The sequence below is a fragment of the Pinus tabuliformis genome, chromosome 3_2 (genome assembly GCF_031772625.1).
Source record: "Pinus tabuliformis cultivar Carrire ecotype Pingquan chromosome 3_2, CPIR1, whole genome shotgun sequence".
Classification (NCBI taxonomy): Eukaryota; Viridiplantae; Streptophyta; class Pinopsida; order Pinales; family Pinaceae; genus Pinus; species Pinus tabuliformis.
The window spans coordinates 168,767,559-168,787,361 of NC_142302.1; the positions used below are offsets into that span (position 1 = coordinate 168,767,559).

The following is a 19,803-nucleotide window of genomic DNA, read 5'->3' on the forward strand; positions in this document are numbered from 1 at the left end:
GGGTCCAAAACTAAAATTTTCCGGGGCGCTGCTCCGGACTCCATAAAGTGGGGTTACGGGTGCCTCTCAAACCCCTTGTTAACTACATGGAAAGAATATAACACAACCCAACAAAGAGAGATTAACTCTCATTTTGGATTCATTATGATTATTGGACAAACAAACTCATTTTGTATGCTCTGTTGTTCAACGAGTCTACCAACTGTTTAGCCATGAATCTTTTCTAGGGAAGATTCAACCTCTTCTTTTGGGGACCATCCGTGCCCGCCCTAGAGAGGCTGTTACGCAGGAGTTTCCAGGGAGTCCGATATAGTCACACACTCCAGTCATCAGTGGAGGGAGGAACTGCGTATTCCTAGGCAGCTAGAGACCACATAGGAGGGGTTAGAAATCAACAAGGGGGATTCATAGCGTGCTGGGAGAGCCGGGAATAGACTTGCTAAGGGGATTCACAGCTTGCTGTGAGAGCCAGGAGTTGAGGAGGCAGCATAAAAAGGCAACTCTGCTGGAGTAGCAACAAGCTATACTAGCATAGCAATTAGTCAAAATTCTGGATGGAGGTGCTGCACAGAGGCCACTGTAACAACAAACTTGTGGTGCTGGGAGAGCAGTCATCCAGACCAAGGGTCATCGGGGGAGCAAGGAGTTAGTAAATACATGTGAACCCAACGTACTTGGGGTATTTTCAGAGGGCTTTGCAGGTTGTTTCCTGCAAGTCGAATTTCGCTATAACAGCTGGGGAGAGGCTCCAAAGAGGCCAAAAATCCAAAGTCAAAACCAAAGAAATTCCCTTCTAGGTTTTTCTGGGTTTTGGCCAAGGAGTCCGTGGTTAAAAGGATATAATTTTCTAGGTAGTTTTTAGGCACCTTCCAGCAAGTCGAAGTTAGCAAATCATTAGTTTTGCTGGGACAATACATTACAAGTGATGCAACAACTGAACAACCATAATCTCAGGTATTCCATCACTTGGGTTTAGTCCAGCTTGTCCTTGAGACAAGCCCAGTGCACGACTACATTTATATTGTACCCATTGCTCTAAGATTTTATAATACATGGCTCAACAGTTTTAGATCATGTTTTTAATTTTATGCTGCCGCACTGTTTATTTGTTTAGAATATCACTTAAATCCCTACGTGAGAACATTACACTGTCCTCCTAGTTTTTTAGGCTTCTTTTTGTGATTTATTTTGTTTGTTTGTTTATCTATGTAGGTATTGACATCATTTTTATAGTGTTTGTTATTGATTTATTTTTCGTTGGAGTTTATTTTCTTGATCCTTAGTGTTTTTTAATGTATTTTATCATCCTATTCATTCTTAACTCATTTTTAGTATTTTTTTTTATTTGTTTAATGGGCCTCTACCCCATATTTTATTGTTGACCCTGTTTTATTTATTGATTATATATATATATATTTTGACTTGTGTATATTTTTGTTTTATTTTATTTACTTTTCCATCAATTATTTTTAATTTAGTTTATTTTATTTCCATTAATTATTTATTTAATAAATGATTTTGTCTTGATTAGGGTCCTCACTCATTTTTATAAATTTTGACTTCCCTCCTTGTTTAGAGTTGGATTTTTTTAATAAATTATTTTAAATATTAATTATTTAATATAGTGGGTATTGATTAAGATTTGTTTTTAATAAATTAATAAACTAATATCATAATTTAAATATTATTTTTCAAAAACTAGTAATATTTGGTTCTAATAAATTAATTTAAATATTATTTATATTTGTTTTTAACAAATTAATAAACTAATATCATAATTTAAATATTATTTTTCAAAAACTAGTAATATTTACTTTTAATAAATTAATTTAAATATTATTTTTTATAAAACTAACCGTTATCTATTAATAAATTAATAAACTAATTTTCAAAAAATAACCATTACTTAATAATATTTGTTTTTAATATATTAATATCATAAATATTTTTTAATAAATTAATAAACTAATATCATTATTTAAAAAAAACTATTTATTTAATTATTTAATAATATTTGTTTTTAATATATTAATAAATTAATATCATAATTTAAATATTATTGTTGAGATATAATTTTTATTTAAAATTATGTCTAACTCTTTAACCCATATGGATATATTTTCACAGCTAAAGTGTTGAATACAACATGGTTGCTCTACACTCTTTAACCTATATGGATATATATTTATTGCTATGGATAAATATGGAGCGTTGAATACAACATGGTTGCTGTCCATGTTTTGGATTGATGTGATGGAGGGTCGTTATGGTACAACTTGATGTAATCATTTGCAAAGGTTCACACATAATATATTGCAACCTATATTCCACTGTGCCATCATTGGTATTTGTCGCACTTAAATACAATATATTGCCAGTCTTTTTCCCACTGTGCCATCACTGGTATTTGGTTACACACTAACGTCGGACGCAAACCTCGAAAGTCCCCAGGGTTGTGGACCCCACCTCATGATCTCGGGGACACCATCAATCAATCACACTTTCCACATTAGGGCCGCCATTCCACTCACTCGTACGGGGAATTAGCGACATTTATTCGACGGACAGATTACCCTCAGATGAACCTCTGCGCCACTCCTTACCGTCGGATCTGCAGAGAGTTCGAAGCTTCAGCAGTAAAAGCACAGCCGTTGCAGACACATGGGAAATTTCATTTAAAATAAAAAACCAGGGGCATTAACTGCAAACGACTAGGGGAAGAGTGTTTTGCCTGCATTTCAGGTCTCTCTTCTTTTGATGGCGGGAGTTGCATGAGACCTGCAACCTCGGAGCTGGATTACCCATGGCGAAACGCTTCTTCTGAATCCCATTTTGCTCCTAAGTACTTTTCATTTTTTATGAGATGAAATGAGGTCTGCGAAACAGGAGCAGGGGCAGGGACACAGGTAAGGCCCCGGAAGCCCAAACACCACGGCAGTCGAAACACCACTTCATTTTTATTTTTTTGGCTTATTTTAAATTTGGCCTTACCTCATTGATATCTTTTTCGTTAAATGCTTACCCCATTGTCTTCCCAATTCTTGTTTTCTTCGGGGGACCTTTCCCTCTCCTCCCCGTATTCATGTTCATTCTTCTCTTCAACGGAAAAATTTGGAAGCTTTCAGAATGCAGTTGGTTTGCCATATGTTACTGTTGTGGCCTGTTTCCGTATTCGCGCTTGTTCAGAAGTAGAGTACTCTCGCTGGCGAAGGAAAGTATTCTCGTCTCGCATCGCTTGTTAGTGACTTGTTCCAAGGGCTAATGTCAAGCACTGGTAAGAGTTTAGAGCTTATTGCAGATAATTTTTGTATTTACGGGTGGATGTAAGTTGGAGGGCATCCTTAATATGTAGGAGTTATGAGACTTATTCACAATTCCGGACGTAAGAAATTGTTAAAGGACGAATTACATAAACAGTTTTGAAATATATCAACGCCCTTATAATGTATAGTTGCTGTAGCTCCAGTTTCGTTTTTCGCTTTAATGCTCGACTGGCAGCAGCACCGTTCTTTAAAGCCTATTACCCTCCGTCGTCTGCTATGACTAGATACCAGTGTAGTCACCATCAAGACAATGCAATCGGCCATCTATGTGCTCAGGGCCTTTTTGTATAAACCTTATGTCTCTAAACGCTTTCAGATGGGCCGTTAGCTGCCATACTGAAATTTAAATTAACCATTAACATAATCCTGTGCGGTACTAGTCCCACTTAGCGATTCTTTATGGGCAGTGGGAGTGATGGTGGCTGCAAATTGAAATACGAAGGCTGTTTGATTGTTCACGAAGCCACAAATTCTGTGACTATGCTTAAGCCAAAAAATCCTATATGTTTCTTAATTTTAATTTCAAAATGCTTCCTGGAACTAGCAGTTGTTCAGAAAGTAATTTATAAAACTTATAACGCTTGGAACTAGCACTTTCGTTAGAAAGTCTTATAAATTAATTCATAAAACTTATAACCACTGCACTCTGCCTCACCGTTCAATATCCATAGACTCATCATTGAAAATATTGACTACAGTCGCTAATACTACTCAACAGCGATACAATCACCACTCGATCATCAAAATGATGAGCCAGGAAGTTATCTCATACTGTTATTTTTGGTGGCACTGTTTCTTACGCTTAAAGGCCTGTCTATGTTTATGTTGGAACAGGGCTTCCAGAGTTTTGATTTAATTATCAGCAATAATTATTAGGCAAATGGTGGGGATTTAATCTTTATAAAATATCTATGGAATATTTATAATTGTAATCTAGATAGAGGGTTGAGATTTATCTGGAAGATAATTATGCCTTTCTTGCTTTTCAATTTACTAAAAAATATCATGACCACTAGTGTCATTGAATTCTTATTGCTTAGTGTTGCTTTACTATATTTATCTTTTTCTTGTTATACATTTTTTAATGTATTTATGTTTAACTCATATATTAATTCTAATTCTAAAAATAATAATAATAATAATAATAACAACAGCCCAAAAGGTTAGGTCAATTGTTCAAGTCCCCGTCGTTAAAGCACTGTTGCTATTGAGAGGTCACGGGTTCGATTCTCTCGACACTCTCGGGGTCAGGCTCTGTGGGTGAATCGATAGGAAGTGACCCCTTTGGGTGGATCTGCCTAGTACACATATTTCGTGTATGTAGTAGTCACCAATCTCCAGGATCCAAATCCGTAAACCGCGTAGAAAATAATACTAATAAAAATAATATAATAATTTAGTTAATTTTTATAATTTTTTTAATCTCAACAATGTGAGATGTATTATAAAGTAAGTGTCTTGATTCCTACTACTAATTGATGCTCATAGGATTTTACCATGTAATGCCCTAGGGTAATTTTGCCCTTAGGGTGTGTTATTCAACTTAAGATTTTCGACAAAATTCATGTTCAAGAATGGGTATTCCTTAATGTAATAAAGGATTCATTCAACGATAACAGTAATCATACATGAATAATCTAAGCAATACGATTCTCCTCAAATCTACAATAAATAATAAGGCTGATTGCCCAGTAAACAAGGAATCCAATATTCCACCAAGTACAGTAATGTTCAAGAATTGGTATTCCTTAATGTAATAAACAATTCATTCAACGATAGCAGTAATCAAACATGAATAATCTAAGCAATACGATTCTCCTCAAATCTACAATAAATAATAGGGCTGATTGCCCAGTAAACAAGGAATCCAATATTCCACCAAGTACGGTAATGTTCACAACTTGATGTAGAGGAAACCTTATGGTAAATTGTGTGTTGTCATTCTATTTTTAATTCAACTTTAACCAAAATAATAATAATAATAACCTTTTCAATTATTATTATATTTTATGTCAAATTGTGATTTCATTTCAATCCAATCAATTCTAAGTTAATAATCTTTACATTTAACTTATTATACCCACTCTTAACTAACTAAATTAAATTAATATTTTTTTTTGACTATTATCAAAATGAAATTAATATATATTTTTTTGACCATTATGAATTAGAGTATTTATTATTATTTTACCCTTTTGACTTGAATCCTTTAATCTGGATTCAATTTCTAATTTTATTTATTTTCTTTCAATATCTAATAAACGTCTCACCTTTCTCGCCCTCCCTAACGGCTAAATTCTAACTTCTTGCTCTATTTAACTCGGTCTAGCACTATTCACATCATCAAAAAATCTTAATGTCCTTGAAGATGGGTGAAATATTCACCTAAAACGTTGTATCAATGACAACGCATAGTTTATCAGAAAGTTTCCTCTACATCAAGTTAATGACTGTGGAAATATTCATGCTAAAATGTTCACAACTATCAGTGATTTGACAAACTAGCTCCAATATTAAACCAAATTTAACAGATTTCTACTTATTGCAAATTTATCCTAGTCTCCTGCAATAGTGACTTGGATTGTTAATCACAAACCTACAATAGTGACATAACCTCGGTTGCCTTCCTCAAGGTGCCCACAACCTAGATATTTAGCCTGAGCACGTCTATAATCAACTCGTAGTGGATTAGATGCTCCCATGTGAAACTCATATGTCCTCCTGTAATGATTCACAGCCTTAGGAGGGACAAATACTAGTCCGTTGCATCTAGAAGGGTTTCGTCTTGTGTTTTACTGCCTCAGAATTAGTCCGCAACCCTAGGAAGGTCGAAACTACATACTGCTGCTTTTGTGTTAGTGCAGACTCCCAACTATGCTTGCATTGCCCTAAAACTTCAATTCATCCCACAGTTTGCGTCACCTTCAACTGGAAATACCACCGAATTGTAGTTAGACCAAACAGTGGCTAGATCCCATGAATTTCCCAGACAAAATAACAAAAGATAAAAAGAGAAAATGACTAACCAGGGTGGAATTTTTCACCACCGAAATTAGTGGAGGAATAGGGGTCTTAAAACCCTCAGAGCCACAACTCAAGAACATATATATTTTGATCCAAATTGATGATGCCAAATTGATTCCAACTCTCCTCTATTTATAGATTCCTTCACAGGTTCTCGAATTTGAGGGGTTGTGAATGCAATCCCCAATTTGGGCTTTTTCTGTCTTAGTCGACCCAAAATTTACCCAATGTTGCACCAAACATTGGAAAAATTAGGTTTTCCCCCTTTATCAAGACTATAGTCTATCGGGTTGGATTGGTTAATTTGTTCGCCCTTAGCCAATCAAATCGAAGAGGACAGTACAATCCCCCCTTCCCAATCCCAAACATTGGAAAAATTGGGTTTCCCCCCTTTATCAAGACTATAGCCTATGGGGTTGGATTGGTTATTTCGTTCGCCCTTAGCCAATCAAATCGAAGAGGACAGTACAATCCCCCCTTCCCAAAATTGCTTGCCTAAGCAATTACAAATTATGATGCTGTAAAATTCATTCTCCTTCCCATGTAGTGTCTTCTTTTGTTATGTTTTTCCATCTAATAAGATATTTTGGAATCACTCTACCCCTTAGTCGCTTTTCTCATACTGCCATCATAGCTTCTGGAGTTCGCTCTAGTTGTCCTTCTTCATTCGAAGGGGGTAGCTCGATAGAAGTAGTGAACGCTGCTCAACAACCTTCTTGAGACATGATACATGGAAGACATTGTGAATTTTGCTTTCGCTTGGCAGTTCTAGGTCATAAGCAACTTTCCCAACTCGTCGGAGCACTTTGTAAGGTCCATAAAATCTCGGCGTCAACTTTTCTGCATTGCTTTTCTTGAGTGTAGATTGTCTATATGGTTGCAACCTTAAGAAAACGAGATCTCCTACCTCAAAGCTGGGTTATGTTCGATGCTTGGTCTGCACGCATTTATTTTCTGGTTTTGAGTGGCTTACAGGTTCTTTTTGAATATCATAAGAATGTTCTGACTTTCTTGAATCCAGTGTTTAGCTAATGGGGCCCTGCTATCTGCAAAGGCCAAGTTGATAAAAGATGGGTCATCATAGCTGTACAGTGCTCTGAATGGCGTCATCCCAATAGACAAATCATAAGTGGTGTTGTAACAATGTCCCAAGGTACAACCACTTAATCCATGCCTTTTCTTGACTAGTAACATATTTACGTAAGTATCCCTCAATCCACTTATTCACAATCTTTGTCTGGTCTTCTATTTGCAGGTGGTAGCTAGTGTTAGGGGTCAATTCTGTTCCCACTAACCTGAAAAGTTCACGCCAAAATGCACCCATAAATCTGCTATCCCGATCACTGATTATATTGTAGGTAGTCCATGGAGTTTAAAGACTTCTTTGAAGAATAGTTCTGCTACCTGTTTGGTCAAATAATTAGTTGGAATTGCAAAGAAATGTGCAAATTTCGTCATGCTGTCAACCATTGTATAGATGTAATCATTGCCTTTGTGCCTTGGGTAGCCTTGTAATAGTTGTAATGAAGTCCATTGAGATGCTTTTGTTGAAATTACGCAGCTACGGTCGATATTTAAGTCAACAAAATCAAAGAGAAATAAAATATTATTTTACTGTTCATGTTGGCCCCAACTTGATAGGTCGGCCCCACCTCTTGAAGGGGTTTGACCCTTGGTCAAAACCCACATGGTTTGACTCCTATATATTGACATTTGGACCTCCTCATTTGGCATCTCATCAATTCAGATCATTCCAAGAAGAAGACTACTGTTCACACGTGCGAAGGAGGACACTTGAAGTTGACCAACGAAGTTTGACCAATGTTGACTTGGCATTTCTGGGTTGCTTTGACTTGGAATCCTAGACTAGTTATTGGGCTGAATCTTTAGGCTTCTTTGACTGGACTGTTGCTCGAATCCCTGGGCAGAAATATGGATGTTGACCAAACTTGTTTGACTAGTGTTGATTGCAGGTCAACTGTGGCTATTTGACCAAATTTTTTAAGGGAGTTATAAGGCCGAAATTCGACCGCAGTTGACCAGGAAATGTAGAGGCCAAAATTTGGCGTGTTGACCAAATTTGACTAGCTAAACAAGAGTCTAAATTTTCTTTCTCCTTTGATCAAGTTTGACTTGGAAAGTGGTGTGGTCAATTTGACCATGTTTTGACTGGAAATTCAGATGTACATTTGATTGAATTAGACAATTTCTCCTAAGATAAGACTGCTAGTTTTTTCCCTTGTTTGGTTTTCCTAGGATAAATTTGTGTGTCTCTTGTGCATCTTTATTTTTACTGTGATCTCTATTGCCCAACTGCTTTTATGGTTGAATTTTTTTGAAGTGTAATTACTTAATGATTTGGAATATGCTAAAGAGATAAATTGTATCATTGGAAGTAATTATCTGGCAGAAAATTGTGTTTGTCTTAATTGCACCTTAAAAATCAACATGGTATTAGAGCTTTGGTGAAGAAAAAGGGTATTGAGATCACTCTTGAAGATATCTATATCTGCAATCTGGTTGTTTGACCAGATCTATGACCACGGGTTCCTATACTAAGACAAAAACAAGTCGGAAGGTGCTACAAACTTCAAGGCATGGAAGACAAGGATTGATCTCATTCTTGCAGAGAATGATGTTTTGGAGTATGTGAAGGGCACAATTACCAAACCACAGGATAATGAAGGAAAAGAAAGATACAAGAAGAATAAAATCACAACCATGAAAATTATTGTTGAATCCATCAAAGATCATCTGATTCCATATGTCTCAGGTTTGGACTCTTTTAAGAAGATGTATGATGCTCTAGTTGGATTCTATTCCATCAATAACATTGGTCAAAAAAATGAGTTTGAAGCTATGTTGCCAGGGAACGTGGGTTTAGGGACGGGGACGGGTATGTCTTTTTTGAAATAGGGTGTGTGGGTTTTTCAGGGGTATATTATAATTTATATAAATATTATATTTTATAAATTACAATATATATGAATTTGTATATTTTTCAACTTTAAACAAGAAAACTAAAATATTTATAATTTAAACTTTAAAGATTTAAACATGCACATCATTGAACCTTCAACATTCACGTTGAAATTTCAAAATTTCTAGTTTGATATCAGGTGCAAATTGGAGTTCACGTATTAATAAGAATCATGATATATGTCCATTGTCATGCTACATTCAAAATTTGCCTTAAGGCATCTCCAAATATGAACTAGGAAATTTTAAAATACTAAAATAAAAATAGCTAATAGTGAACAATGGTTTCCTTAAGCCATGTCATCAACATCACTCAGATCTTCAGTTAGCATGCTCTCCAGGTAGGAATCACTCTCATCTTGAGGCTCCTGCTCATCATAGCAACTGTAGGTAGCTCAATAAGGCCCCATCTGGTTGTATCTCCTCGTCCACACACATAACATCATCTGTATATTGGTCCCATTTCTTGAAAGGACCGTCCTTGTACCCAGGGTCTTTTCGAGATATGAGACGAAGTGTGCTATGAATGTACACTAAGTTTTTTGCCTTCTTTGAGCCCAACCTATTTCTCTTTATTGAATGGATGAAGGCATAAGTACTCCAATTCCTCTCACAAGATGGAGAACTATCTACTTGGAATATTAGGGGAAGCCCATTAAATTAATTAAAATTTTAAAAACAAAAACTAAAATGAACCCCAAAGAACCCGATTTTGTGGTTCCAAGTACCCATCATCAGGGTTCTCTGTACCCTTCAAGACAAAAGAACCCAATTTTTTTTAATGGAGAACTCGGTTCTTCATAGAAGAATCTGGTTCTTATGGGTTCTTCTTTAGAAGCACCTGTACCAGAATTTGATACTTGGGGACGAGAACCAGGAACGGGTTTGAGAACCACAACCCCAGGTTTGCGATCCTGTGCAACATAGGTTTGAAGAATGAACTTTGTGATGTTAAATTGACAAAGGATGATATTGCGGCTTCATATTTCATGAGGATCTCTCAATTAAGAGATCAACTTCAAGCTATTGATGAAGTTATTTATGATACAAAACTTGTGTCTACAATAGTTAATGGTTTGCATGACTCTGGGGATTTGTTTGCATCTAGTATTTGTGGCAGAAAGGATATTCCAAGTTTTGAGAAATTATGGACCTCATGTATTCAAGAGGAATTTAAACTTGTCTCAAAAGGGAAGATTCCAAGACCTCAAGATGGTGACTCTCAACCTTTTGCAGCCCACTCTAAAGATGGCAGAGGAAGGAGAAATTTTGGAAGGTTTCAAAGGAATGCAAGAAGAAGACCAACTCCCTCTCAAGGAAAGAAGGATATGTTGAAAATTCAATGTTTTTGTTGCAACTAGTATGGCCACTATCAGGACAAGTGTTTGGAAGGAAATAATGATAGGAAGAGGAAGGGCAAGCATTGTGCCTCAATTGCTGATAATGATGATGATGAGCATTCACATTGTTGAAAATGGGCAGCGTCGGTTGGAATTTCATCATCGAAATAATGGAGACAAATTATATTTTTCCCCTTTACCAAGGCAGTCTCAACATGTTCATGTTGGCCCCACAAATGGAAATAGCCCCTCCTTCTACTCATATAAATAGACCAATCGTTGGAGGTCATTTAACATCATCACACAACACACAATCTGATCTAAAATTCGCAGAAGGAGTTCACTTGGGTGAAGGGAAAGGAGTCTTTTCTGTTTTGCGTTGACCAACAATTTTTCTCCTTTGACTTGCCTTGACTTAGGAACTTTGACTCTGATTTGATTGAGCTGCTTGGATTGTTTTGGAGGTCGAATATTTTGTGGCATCTTTGACTTCGATTGGCCGAATTATCGTCTCTATTTCTGGTTTGTTGACTAGGGTTTAACCGCAGGTCAAACCTGTGATTTTCTCTCTCCTTTGATCGAGACTTTCTGCTGCTAATTTGATCAAATTTAACTGAGCAAGGGAGGTCGAATATTCTCTGTGTTGACTGAATCTTTGACATTTCTTTTTGGGCGTTGATCGTAGATTTGACTGGGCTTTGACCACAGGTTGACAGATGCAGTTCACTGAGCCTCCACAGGCCAAATTTTGGACCTTTGTTGCAAATCTGATCTTTGACCAAATTGACTTTTTTCTCTCTCATTGGATTGTATTGACTTGGAAAGTCAAAGCAAACTTTTTGCTTTGACTGGTTTATGGATGTACTATTGGACTATGCATCTCATGTTGAACATTGATTGACCAAGAAGAAGAAGAATTGATTTTTGGGTTTTCCCCCTTGTGGGGTTTTGCCCTGGTCTTTGACCTAAATCTCTGTCTCATTGTGTTTGGTTATCTTCTATTGTGCATTCACTGTTTATTGTTCTATCTATAATTGCTTAACTGTTACTGGGGTGAATGAAAGTGAATGAAATTGTTTTAAGTGATTATCACCACATATAACATTCTGAAAATCAACACACATCATAAGAAATCCAAGAATGACACTACAAAAGCATTAGTAGTTGATGATAAAGATGAGGATATGTTTTACTAGGTTGATAATGTTGGCATTATGGCACAGGTGTTGTCCTTGATGGCAACTCACTCAAAGGGCAGATCATAGTTCAGGCTCTCAGAATGAAAGAAAATGAGGTATACGCAGGTTCATCTTAACAAAATCGCGTATACACGCGGTTGTACCGACCAAAAGGCGTGTATACGTATGCACGCACTTTCATGCAAAGAAAAGCGCGTACATGGGGGAAAACTTATGGTTGGTCCATGGTATTTAGTCCGACAAGAGAGAAGTCGCATTCAAAGCCTCAGGAAAAGGAGATTACAATGACTCAGGACATATGTCGGAAGAAGAGGAAGAGTCAAATTTTGTCAAAAACCTTCAACGGGGTTCTGGAAGATTCAGAGGTAAGCTCTCTTTCAAATGTTTTGCTTGTGGAAGAGTCGGTCACTATGCGGCCAAGTGTCCTCATAAAGATAAGCTTGACAAAGGTAACGAACCAGTTAGATGGAAGAGAAAACAGAGTGCAAGTAAGAAGAGCTATTACACACATGAAGACAGTGATGGAATTTCAAATAGCGATGAAGATGAACGAAGTAATGATTATAGACTTTTGATGGCTTTTGAAGATGATGATTTCTTGGATGCTATAGATGAAGAAAGTCTTTATGAAGAAATTTCTAAACTCAAAATTTGCTTAGAGGAGAAAAACATGATTATAGATACTCTGACATCCCAATTTGCTGAAATGGAGAAACACAATGAAAAGTTGGAATGTGAAATTGTGGGACTTAGAAAGGACATTGAGAAAACGAAAGCTCTTAATCTTAGATTTGCTAAAGGATCTGAAACTTTAGATCAAATTATCAAAGTACAACATTCTCCTCTAATCAAGACAGGTCTTGGGTATACCAAAGAAACATCTCAAGCATAGAAGCCATCTACCTCCAAAAGTTATCTTGAAGCTGCAAGGAGAAGTGAGTAGGTTGATAATCGACAACAAAGGCCCAATGGAGATCATCAGGTAAATCAGGGACAATTTACCTCAAGAATGAACAAAGACTACTGGGAAAATCGGGGGCAATCTGCTTCAAGGATGAACAAAAGCTACAACCAACCACAGGTAAATCATTCTCAATCAATGTTGCACGAAGCGGGAGCGAAGCGGAAGCGCGAAGCGCGGAAGCGTCATTTTCCAAAAATCTAGGGAGCGAAGCGTCCGCGGAAGCGTCTGCTATATATATATATATTTTTATATATTTTTTTGCATTTATACTCAAAACAAACATCCCAAATACCAAATTAATTGTAGAAGACATGAAAACATGCATATTTTTGCATAAATCAAGATAGATATGGCATCCATGATTCCATTGTAGTTACTAGTATGTACAACAATCATCTATATTCTAGCTATTACAAACATACATCAAATTTTTAAGCATATTATAAAACATAAAACATTTAAGCATATTATAAAACATAAAACATAGAGCATATTATGATTTATCTAGCAAGTGAGCAACTGTCAACATTTGTCATGTCCAAAATTCAAATAATAATGTTTACAAAATATGTCACTTGGTCACCGCCAAGCCAAAAAGGTTCAAAATTCAAATTCACAAGTCTACAAGTCTAATGAGTAATCTATAGACTATGACAAAAAGAAGTAGATTGTGAATATATCTACTAATCTCTCCTCCTTCCACCACGAATAGAACGTGATGGCGTGCCTCCACGTGGTGGCAATGAAGAAGATGGTCCCTGTGTAAGTCGTGGCACTGGAACTGATGAAGAAGAACCCCCTGCTGTTGGTGTTGAACCATGGAACCTAGGACCAGATGGGGGTGGGGGTGGTGGCATATCAACACGGTCATCATCATCCTAGAATCGCTCAAAAAATTCATGCAAAAAAAAAAAAACACTAGTTAACAAAAAAATTAAAAACATGAATTAGAGAAATGCTTTATAAGGGAAAATTGGAAAATTCATACCACAATGGACATACCTGGATAAGAGCATCCTCTAATTGCTCTAGTTGCAACACTCCATCCTCCAAATTGGGCTCCTCTGGATGCTTGTCCCAAGTCAACAAGTCTTTATTAGACTTTGCATCTTCACAGTAATGGGACAACAATCGCAAGTTGTAATGAACATAAACCAAGCTCTCTGCCCGATCTAAACTCAACCTGTTCCTTTTAACACTGTGGATGAAAGAATAAGAGCTCCAACACCTCTCTGCAGAAGAAGTGTTTACCACCTGTGATAGCACCCGCAATGCCAAACTCTGTAGAAGTGGAGTAGGCCCTCCATGCATGTTCCACCACTCAAGAGCAGAAAAATGCTCTCGATCTTCAATTGAATGCATGCTCCCAAATGGACCAGTGTTGAGCGTATAGTTGCTCACCTGTCTCCGTACCAATGCAGCCTCCTCATTATCAGGGATTAATCTACTCAATGCAGCCATATATTTTTCGTGAACCTCTTTATCTTGGTGTGGTTTTTTCCTGCTTCCCCCCCCAGGTGCTGGTTTTGAAAGCCATGATGGATGATAGTACCTAGGTGTCAAAACATATGCTAATGCATGCAATGGAACATTTAGCATATCCCATCGCTTTTCCACCTCTTCACGAATATAATTGTACAAGGTGGTATCTCTAGGCTCAACAATGTCTTTAATCTGCCCCAACATGCTATCCATTTGCTCATACACCTCCCCAATTACTGGTCGATCTGAATCTGCAAACTTGATCATGTAATAAATTGGTTTGGTGAATTGCAAAACATATTTAACCTGTGACCAAAAGTAAGTGTCAAGAACAGTGTCCTTGACTACATTAGCAGTAGCACCATCTGTACACTGGTTAATTTCATCCCATGTTTCAGCACACACCAGATTAGTTAAAGCTTGTCTCACCTTCACTAGCCGCCTAAAGGTGAGGTAATAACTAGCAAATCTTGTCTTTGCAATTTTAAGCAATTGCAACTTGGAGTAAGTGCCATAGAAGTAGTTTACCCTTGTATGCCCTGTGATGAATTTAATGAGCTGCTTCCCTTTCCTGTAAACCTCAGCAATCCACCCACATTCTTTGTGTTTCACAATATCATGCATCAAAAGGTTCAATGTGTGAACCAGGCACCCAGACCAAAAGATGTGTGGATGAGTACGCTCAATAATTTTTCCTGCTGCCTTACAATTTGCTGCATTATCTGTGATCACTTGAACCACATTATTCGGACCAACATCTTTGATTGATTTCAATAGGAGATCTGCAATGTTTTGTGCAGTTGCACTGATGGAGGAGGAGTCATGACATGCAATAAATACTGCACCCTTAGAAGAAACACCAAGAACATTTATCAAATGTTGGTTTCTAATATTTGTCCACCCATCTGATACAATGGATACCCCATAATCCACCCACTCATGTGTAAAACGTGTCACAGCTCTTTGAACCTTAGCTTTTTCTCTTTCTAATAACACTGTTCTAGCTTTCTCATAGTTGGGGGCCTTGTATCCTTTTGGGGCTTCATTGATGGCCTTTACCATGTCATGCCAATAGGGAGAGCGAAGCACATTGAATGGTACACCGCAAGCACAAAGAAAACGGACTACCTTTCCATCCACATCATCCCTCCCAGTAACATTAAGGAAATCCCCTATTGTTTTTCTACCTCCAGAGGTTGCAGAAGTACCATAAGGAGATGGGCAACTACCAAATTTAGAGGTTGCACTTGATTCTGAATGAGTTTTTTGTTTCTTGTTTTTTTGTTGTGCAGCCATCTCTATTTTGATGTATTTTTGTCTTTGTTCACTTGAAATTTTTGGGCAAATGGCTACCCCCACAGAACCCTTTTTTTCATCACTCTCTAGCACCCCACAAAAATGCCTCCTCAGACGGGTATATGAACCCGTATATGGTTTTCCTCCATGACAATCATGAGGGCACATCCATTTGTAAGATCCACCACCCTTTCCCCCTTCAAGTTTGGTCACATAGTTCCACAAGGGATTTGATGTACCTTTCCCATCTTGTGCTTCAGTGTCCTCTTCAAGTTCATCCCCTTCCTCTTCAAACCCTTCCTCCTCATCATACATTGGGTCACTACTATTAGGACCAAGTTCATCCCCTTCCTCTTCCCCTCTATTCCTCACCCTTGCCATCATTAAAACCAAGAGTGGAATGATACATAGAAGCCAAAAGAACACCATCTTGGAATATGGATATAGGTGGTGGACAACCTGTAAATAAAGGAGCAAGTAGAAACAATGGGAAAGAGTAGGAGAGGGAGGAGAAAAATACAATTTTTTTTTCAAAAAAACAAGGGAGTTTGGGGTTTGAACTTACCTCTTTAGCTCTTGTAGATGAAGTCCTCCAAGCTCTTGCTCCAAGCTCCTCCTCCTTCTCCTAGCTCCTCCTTCTTCACTCCTCCAAGCTCTCCTCTCTTCTCCTCTCCTTTCCTCTCTTCTCTTCTCCTCTCCTCTCTTCTCTTCTCCAACTCTCATAAACTCAAAGTGAGAAAATGAGAAGAGAATGGGGGCTTTATTCTTTTCTAAAGTCACCCTAGACTCACCCTAAACTAACCTAACCCACCCCCTCATGCTAGTTAAGTCACATATTAAAACAAATTTAAAAAAAATAAATTAAAAAAAAGGAGGCCGCGGGGTTGCTTCCGGAATCGCCTGGGTGGCGTGCGGGTGGCGTGCGGTTCCGGGCCGGAAGCGTGGCGCCACCCCGTGCCCGAACCGCCCTCCGATCCGCGGTTCCGGGGTGGCCGCAACCCAAAAGGCAGGAATCGCATTTAAATTCCGGAACCGCGCCACCTCCTCCGAATCGCGCTTCCAAATTGGATTCCGGGACGGTTCGCTCCGATCCGCGGTTCCGGGTTTGGATCCTCCGGGGGGGGGGGGGCGATTCCTGCAACCCTGTTCTCAATTTACCTCAAGAATGGACGTCAATAGAAACTACAATCATTTGGTTGGTAGATTTGATAATCGCAGGAGTTTCTTCAATGGCCAATGTTTCTCTTCTCATAACTTTGGTCACAAAGCAGCTCAATGTGTTGCCTACAAGACAATCATGACTAGAGAAGCTCAAAAACAAAGGAGTATGATTGGGATCATGAAAAGGACCTACAATAACTTTTTTGCTCTTGAAAATGAAATAGAATGTTCTATTTGTAACGACTTCGGTCATGAAGATTCTGAATGTAGGAGTAGGTTTCTACAATTTTACTCAGAAGGAGCAAGCTTCATTAAGTCCCAAAACATGGAAAAAGAAAGAACCGCTACCAGGAAGACGTGGGATAGCCTTATATGCGGAAGGATAGGAAAATCAATGGTACATCGACAGTGGATGCTCAAAACATATGACAGGTGATAAAGATAAACTTCAGTCATATAGTGCCTTAGAAAAGGAAAAGAAGGTCTCATTTGGAAATGACACCCCTACACTCATAAAAGGTAAAGGTTCTGTTCTTTTGAAAGAAAAGGTCAAGGCTGGAAATGTTATGTATGTTGATGGCTTAAATCATAATTTATTAAGTGTCAGTCAAATGTGTGATCAAGGAAATGAAGTAATATTTCGATCAAATGGATGCATTGTTCGTGAGCTTGATACAGGAGAAACAGTGATCAAAGGCATAAGAACTCCAAATAATTTATATATACTCAAGGGAGGACAACAACAATGCTATCTAAGCAAGAATGATGAACACTGGCTATGGCCCAAAAGATTGGGGCATTTAAGCTTCTCACAGATAAGGAAAGCATGCAAATATCAGGTGGTTCGTGATCTACCTGACATCAGAATTCCAGACAATACAATATGCAAATCATGTCAATTTGGTAAGCAAACCAGAACTAATTTCCCTGAGAAGGAAGGATCAGCTAGCAGGCCACTTGAACTTGTCCATACGGATGTATGTGGTCCATCTAGGAAAAGGTCACCTCGAGGAGAAGAATACTTTATATTGTTCATTGACGACTTTTCCAGGATGTGTTGGATAGGACTTATGAAGCATAAAGATGAAGCTTTCGAAAAGTTCAAATCATTCAAAGCCTTGGTGGAAAACGAATCAGATCACAGAATCAAATGCCTCAGGTTTGATCGAGGAGGGGAATTTACCTCGAATGAGTTTTTCGATTTTTGTGAAGAACATGGAATAAGAAGGGAATTCTCTACTGCAAGGACTCCTCAGCAAAATGGAGTAGTGGAAAGGATGAACAGAACGGTTCAACAAATGGCTCGTGCTATGCTTGATGAGTCTGGAACTCCCGCAACCTTCTGGGGTGAAGCTGCATTTGCTGCAGTTACTATTCTCAACAAGACAAACGTCCGGGTAAACAGCACTCAGACTCCTCACGAACTATGGTATGGTAAGACTCCCACGGTAAAATACTTCAAAATTTTTGGGAGCAAATGCTACATCAAAAAGATTGATGAAAACCTTGGCAATTTTGAACCTAGAGCAGATGAAGGCATTCTCCTTGGTTACTCTCCCCACAGCAAAGCATATAAGTGTTACAATAAAAGACTTGGAAAAATTGTTGAAAGTATTGATGTAGTGGTTGATGAAGAAGGAAACATTCCAAGGCAAGTAAAATCTGAAGAGTTCGAAGATGATGAGGACTATCCTTCTACAGCAAACCAGACTCATGATGAAGAAGAAACCCATGAGGCACCAAAAGAACAGATAAGGATAGAAGAAAAGACTCCATCCAGGTACGTTCAGAAGAATCATCCAGAAACTCAAATTCTGGGGCAAAAGGAGGCAGGTGTACAAACAAGAAGAACCATTTCAGAAGCTTCAAGTTATCTAGCATTACTCTCCTCCACTGAACCACAAAATGTAAGAGAGGCATGCAAAGAAGAACGCTAGGTAAAGGCCATCGAGGAAGAACTTGAGCAGATTGAAAAGAATAACACTTGGGAGTTGGTTCCTAGACCAAAAGATAAGAATGTCATAGGAACAAAATGGATATTCAAAAATAAGCTAAATGAAAATGGAGATGTGATTAGGAACAAGGCCAGACTTGTTTGTAAAGGGTATGCTCAACAGGAAGGCATAGACTTTGAAGAAACTTTTGCACCAGTTGCCAGACTTGAGGCCATAAGGATGTTCCTTGCCCTTTCTAGCTTTCAGAAGTTCAAAGTATTTCAAATGGACGTGAAGTCTGCTTTTCTAAATGGAGACTTGGATGAAGAAGTGTATATTGAGCAACCAGATGGGTTTATCCTTGGAAATGATCCAAAGCTTGTATGCAGACTCAAAAAGGCTCTCTATGGCCTTAAATAGGCTCCCAGGGCTTGGTATTATCGCTTGGATAAGTACCTCCATCAACAAGGTTTCACAAAAGGTTCCACAGATAACAATCTGTATATAAAAGTTGACAATGATAAGTTGCTAATACTTGTTGTGTATGTTGATGATATCATCTTTGGTAGCAATGAAGAAGACATGAGTCAAAATTTTGCTTTGGTGATGCAAAAAGAGTTTGAAATGTCTATGCTTGGTGAGCTCACACATTTTCTTGGTTTACAAGTCCAACAAAACAAAGACGACATTTTTCTATCACAAACCAAGTATCTCAAGCAAATCTTGAAGAAATATGGGATGGAGGATTCGAAACCAGTATGTACCCCTATGGTAACAGGATGCAGCCTCAGCGCAAATGATGAATCAGCAGCAGTGCATCAACCAACCTATAGATCCATGATTGGTAGTCTGCTCTATCTAACAGGTACCCGACCAGATATTATGCATGCAGTGGGAATAGTTGGAAGGTTTCAGGCAAATCCAAAGGAAACTCATCTTCAGGCAGTTAAGAGAATTTTTAAGTATCTTCAAGGAACTCAAAACTATGGCTTATGGTATCCTAGAAGTATAGATCTCACACTTCATGCATATACAGATGCAGATTGGGCAGGAAGTGTGCATGACAGAAAAAGCACTAGTGGTGGTGCATTCTTTATGGGT

General features: G+C 38.1%; 2 protein-coding genes across 2 annotated transcripts in view; one reads left to right on the forward strand and one right to left on the reverse strand.

The window, feature by feature from the left end:
* The first annotated feature begins 2,689 nt into the window (after positions 1–2,689).
* Positions 2,690–19,803, forward strand: part of LOC149180331 (uncharacterized) — a 234,497-nt gene continuing 217,383 nt past the window's right edge. Inside the window, exon 1 of the mRNA XM_089413849.1 lies at positions 2,690–2,906. Within this exon, the coding sequence (XP_089269975.1) occupies positions 2,869–2,906 (38 nt within the window). The 5' untranslated portion in view covers positions 2,690–2,868. The remainder of the gene's footprint in view (positions 2,907–19,803) is intronic.
* On the reverse strand, positions 13,455–16,261 carry LOC149180332 (uncharacterized). The gene is made up of 2 exons (XM_089418163.1): positions 13,832–16,261; positions 13,455–13,707 (listed from the first exon to the last, which is right to left on the reverse strand). Exons 1-2 carry the CDS (start codon positions 16,034–16,036, stop codon positions 13,513–13,515), a joined length of 2,400 nt encoding a protein of 799 aa, XP_089274289.1. The 5' UTR covers positions 16,037–16,261; the 3' UTR covers positions 13,455–13,512.